We start from the raw sequence: 5000 nt of genomic DNA, 5'->3' as shown, positions 1-5000 counted from the left end.
GAGTTGTCGTACCAATAAGGTCGCGGGTTCAAACCTCCATCAACGCCGCGAAAAATGTTTATTCTCTATTGTCTTCTGGCACTTTTCTACTCACTTCATCTCTTGTTCTTAAATACAAAGGTACTTTAAGACTTTACAGAATGACCTCTGAGATTACTTCAGATATGAAATAGACAAGATATTCTTTTTAAAATAATCTAAATTCAGCATTTATTGGATGATATTGTGTTTGTTTTATCATTATTTGTGTTTTTTTTTTTAATTGTGAGGCAACTAAATCCCTCCAGATTAAAAAAAAATGATAATGCGTTATAGATTGTCGGTCTCCTGGCAGAAAATGCTATTCGTAGTTCAAAATTAGTCCTTCCGACCCATTAGGCCCATGAAACCGGAGTTTATCCCCGGCTCCTTATAGAGTGAAGCAGACAATAGCAATTGCTTGCTATCCTTTGGATAGGACGCTAGTCTATCGTAAACTACTATCCGCCAAATCTTACAGACTCAGCTACCCATTCACTGCTGGGTGGACAAAGAGTGGGGGGGAGGGGGGGGGAGGAGTCAGATAAAATCTCGACTGCACCCGGGATCGATTTCGATCCCTTGGCGTGTGAAGCGAGTGCTCTACCAACTGAGCTATCGGGACCCCTATTTGTTGTTGGATCTTGTGTAAATCTCTACATACAAATGTAAGTGACAATCTTGGAAAATTCCAACGCGATGAAAAAGAGTGGAATCGTCTCCCATTCATAGCATCTTATCTTAATGGCAAATATGAAAACTTTTGACTGTGTATGGCCTTTGATCTCCAAGGAGTATCGCATTTTCCGCATGGGTGGGTAAAGCATCGGTGCTTGTGGGAATGGATGTTGGGGAGCATGGAGGTCATGACCTCACCCTGCCCGTTATTGCATTCTCTGGAAAAGCTGAGGTTTATGAGTTGTATGTGATTTGTGGTATTTCTCGTTTTGACATTTCAGATTTTCTTCTCATCCCAATTCCTAAATTCATCTCCCCCCCCCCACCCCCACCCCCCACCCTCTACCCACAACCGCCTTTATCACCGTAGCAATATTTTGGTGTTATATCCTAATTCGGATTTTCCGAACTTTGCAAGTAATTAAATTTAAAATTAACCATTTGTCATCAAAAAACAAATGATATTGTAATAATGCCCGTTGAATTTCTTTGTATCTTGATCGAACTCGGTACATTTAGGGCACGAAACAAAGACCATACCGCTGAACCACGATTCCCCTAATGTTCAGATTAAGTGTCTTAAATACAAATGTACTTTAAGACATTACAGAATGACCTCTGACTTCAGATATGAAATAGATAATCTTTTTAAAACATCTAAATTCAGCATTTATCGGATATGTGACAATAAAAAAGATAATGGAATTGTTGAATATCTTTCATATCTCTGATAAGTTTATTTTTGTTCCTTCTTTTCTTTACAGGTTCATTGCTGTGACTCAACCTATCAAGTATGCCAAGCACAAAAACTCAAAACGAGTTTTCATCATGTTGGCAGTCACGTGGGTTATCTCTATAGCCATTGCTGCGCCAATCGCCCTTGGCGTCAACTACTCCGAGTTGCGACAGCCAGGAGACTGTCGATTCTTCAACTCGGATTTCCTCATTTATTCCTCAATGGGCTCGTTCTACATTCCGTCAATCATTATGATATTCCTCTACTGGAAAATATATCGGGTCATACGGCAAAGAGCCGCTAAGGCTAGGAAGGCGAAAGCGTTGAAGAACGTCGACAAGCGAGCTTTGCAAGGCGTTATCGAAAACCCGCAGGCAACGGCCCAAAGTCCAACACGACACAACGCCACTGGAAATTCAACCAGCGCCAATGCAACGCAAATGGTGGAAGCAACGGTCACGACGGGTCTGGCTAAAATGGATAACGGTCGGGTGACGACTTACAACACGACAACGTCTACAAGAGCAGGCGCGTCACTGCTCAAACAAATGTCGATGGGCGGCGGTGGCGGAGGTGGCGGTCCTGGGAACAACCATCTGAACAACGCAAATTTGTCAGAGGATAGCCACGACGAAGATGATATCGACGATGATGAAGAGACTCCATCGGGAAGCGGAAGCATCAGCGCAAATAATAACACCGATCCGAAAGGGGGTCCTGGTTCGACTGGGGGAGTCATTGGGGGGTTGATCCACTCTTCGCCTCAGAATAGAAATCTAGTTTGTCACGTAGATGTCCCAGAGCTGATTACAAACCCAGTGGCGGAGGCGTTGGAAAGGCAGGAGATGGCTGCAGCAGAGGCGGAGCAACAAACTTTACTGCTGCGGTACGGAAATGGACAGCAGCAGAAATACACCAGTAACGCGGGGTGTTATCTCGACGACGGCGGGGTGTACTGCCACCCACCACCTCCAGTCTCCCACGCGCACCACGGTTCTGGAGCTTCCGGCTCTGGATCTGGTTCGGGTTCAGGGTCCGCGTCGACTTCCGGTGTGGGCGGTGGCCAGACATGCTTGATGAATGAAGCAGAAACGAACTTCAGTTCCGTTGCCGTCGCTGGAGTTGGCAAGGCGAATAACAAACACGAATCCGCGACAGCGAACGAAGGTGTGACGAGTTCTTCTGACAAGAAGAGAAATAATGACAGCGGGAAGAGAGGTCACAAGAAAGCTGTGACAAAGTTCAACTTTCACATGAGGACGAGCCGGAAGAGGAAAGAGAAATCTTCTTCGAAAAGAGAAAAGAAAGCAACCAAGACGCTGGCTATTGTGCTGGGTAAGACATAATAAAATAAGATTAGAATTTGTGACCCATCGTCTCAAAATGGTATTATGTCGGAACGAACCAAATGCTTAAAAGCCGAATTAAATGTTAAACTGATCAAAAATATAAATTGTTGGCATTAGCACCCTAAAATATGGTATCCAGTCTTCTCAATAAATTGTATAAACTCAACATAAGTCTGATATTTCTGCCTATAAATTAAATTTTCAACATCTTAACAATCCTGACTTAATACCGTTTTAAGGCGAAGGTTCACATTTTTGTTAATACATTAAACTGTCTTAGATTGTGAACTGGTTCAGTATTGTGGCGTTAGCGTTTCAGCAAAAAACTGTGTATGTCTTGTAACAAGACTCAAGCAATGTTGAGCGCCTTTAAGAAGACGATGAGTGACATCGAGATTGCAAAAGCTCTTCTTCGACATCATGTCCTTGGGAAGTGTAAATGTTGCTGCTCGAAGCTCGAATAAATAAATAATAGTATGAAATTGAATGTAAGCTTCAATTTATTTACAAAGCAGCTCAAATGAACGTTTCGGGTTTCCCCTTTATCAACAAAACAGGATGAATGAAATACCACAGATGAATGAGATGATGTGGTAGTAGCGTAGTTAAGATGAATAAACAAAACATTGATGGGCAGGAAATAGTATGTTCCTTTGTAAGGAAGCACGAATTAAAATAAAATACTAGATATTTCTAAAAGGTGCGCAATTAATTAAGTGAAAAGAGAGGAGGCGGGGAGGAACTGTGTAATGCAGTTTTGAAAGTTAAATATAAAAACGTGTGGACTGTTGTTGGAAAATAAAGACAATGGAATCGAAAATAAATACAAAAAATGATAAATAAGGGATGTCGGTATAAGTATAAATGATTAGTGACAGCAGCAGCAGCAGAAGGAACAATAAGTAGTAGTAGTAGTAGTAGTAGTAGTAGTAGTAGTAGTAGTAGTAGTAGTAGTAGTAGTAGTAGTCGTAGTAGTAGTAGTGGTGGTGGTGGTGGTGGTGGTGGTAGTAGTAGTAGTAGTAGTAGTAGTAGTAGTAGTAGTAGTAGTAGTAGTAGTAGCAGTAGTAGTAGTAGTCGTAGTAGTAGTAGTAGTAGTAGTAGTAGTAGTAGTAGTAGTAGTAGTAGTAGTAGTAGCAGCAGTAGTAAGTAGTAGTAGTAGTTGTAGTAGTAGTAGTAGTAGTAGTAGTAGTAGTAGTAGTAGTAGTAGTAGTAGTAGTAGTAGTAGTAGTAGTAGTAGTAGTAGTAGTAGTTATAGTCAAAGTAGTAATGATACTGATATATAATAAAAGGAAATAACGATGGATGGCCGGGGGAGTCGGGGGGCAAGAGTCAAAGGTAGTGTAATATTTAAATTAGAAAATATAGGGAGGCAGAACTGATACTAAAACTGAACACCCTTTCACCTCACGGCATGAACTCGAGACTGGACCTAATTTAAATATTATACTACCTTTGTCTTTTGCCGTCCGACTTCTCCCGGCCATCCGTCGTCATTTCCTTTTATTATATATCCATTACTACTTTGACTACAACTACTACTACTATTGTGTGTTGGCCCGTTATACTTCCGGATGACAATGTTGTGAGTGTTTTAGCCAAGCGCATACTATCTATAATTCGTTCTCTTTCCATATCCAGGTGTGTTCCTTATATGCTGGGTACCGTTCTTCACCCTCAACATCATCAACGCTATTTGCATCCGGTACGAGCTGACAGTGGCCGCCTGTACCTTGGACGGCATCTATTTCTCCCTGTTCACGTGGGTGGGGTATATCAACAGCTTCCTGAATCCCGTTATCTACACCATTTTCAACCCGGAGTTCAGGAAAGCTTTTAGGAAATTGCTTACGGACCCTTGTACTTGACGTGTGTGGTGAACAAGAAGAAGAAGAAGAATGAAGAGGAGATGATGATGATGGAGATGATGATGATGATGATGATGATGATAACGACGACGACGACGATGATGATGATGATGATGATGATGATGATGATGATGATGATGATGATGATGATGATAACGACGACGACGATGGTAGCAACGATAGCACTTCACTCATTATCATGTGTGCTTTTTGTATTATTTTATTATATTATTCTATATCATTTTTTTTTAATTGTTAGGATTATCTAGGTCTATTTTATTCTTTCATGGCTAATAATTAATGAATGTATTTATTTCAATATTCATTTATTTAATTATTTATTCATTCGTTTGA

At 41.0% G+C, this 5000-nt stretch overlaps 1 protein-coding gene across 1 annotated transcript in view; it reads left to right on the top strand.

Annotated features, from left to right (window-relative positions):
* The window catches only part of LOC144959777 (dopamine D2-like receptor), a 106678-nt gene that overhangs the window by 101648 nt on the left and 30 nt on the right, over nucleotides 1–5000 (top strand). Inside the window, exons 3-5 of the mRNA XM_078892515.1 lie at nucleotides 1461–2362; nucleotides 2435–2767; nucleotides 4420–5000. The exon at nucleotides 4420–5000 is cut by the window's right edge and continues 30 nt beyond it. Of these exons, the coding sequence (XP_078748641.1) occupies nucleotides 1461–2362; nucleotides 2435–2767; nucleotides 4420–4646 (1462 nt within the window). The 3' untranslated portion in view covers nucleotides 4647–5000. The remainder of the gene's footprint in view (nucleotides 1–1460; nucleotides 2363–2434; nucleotides 2768–4419) is intronic.

The sequence above is a fragment of the Berghia stephanieae genome, chromosome 14, assembly GCF_034508935.2.
Source record: "Berghia stephanieae isolate SIO BIC M18660-M18661 chromosome 14, UCSD_Bste_1.3, whole genome shotgun sequence".
In the NCBI taxonomy this organism is placed as follows: Eukaryota; Metazoa; Mollusca; class Gastropoda; order Nudibranchia; family Aeolidiidae; genus Berghia; species Berghia stephanieae.
The sequence above is the reverse complement of the archived record's forward strand: the minus strand, read 5'-3'. Positions and strand labels throughout refer to the sequence as shown.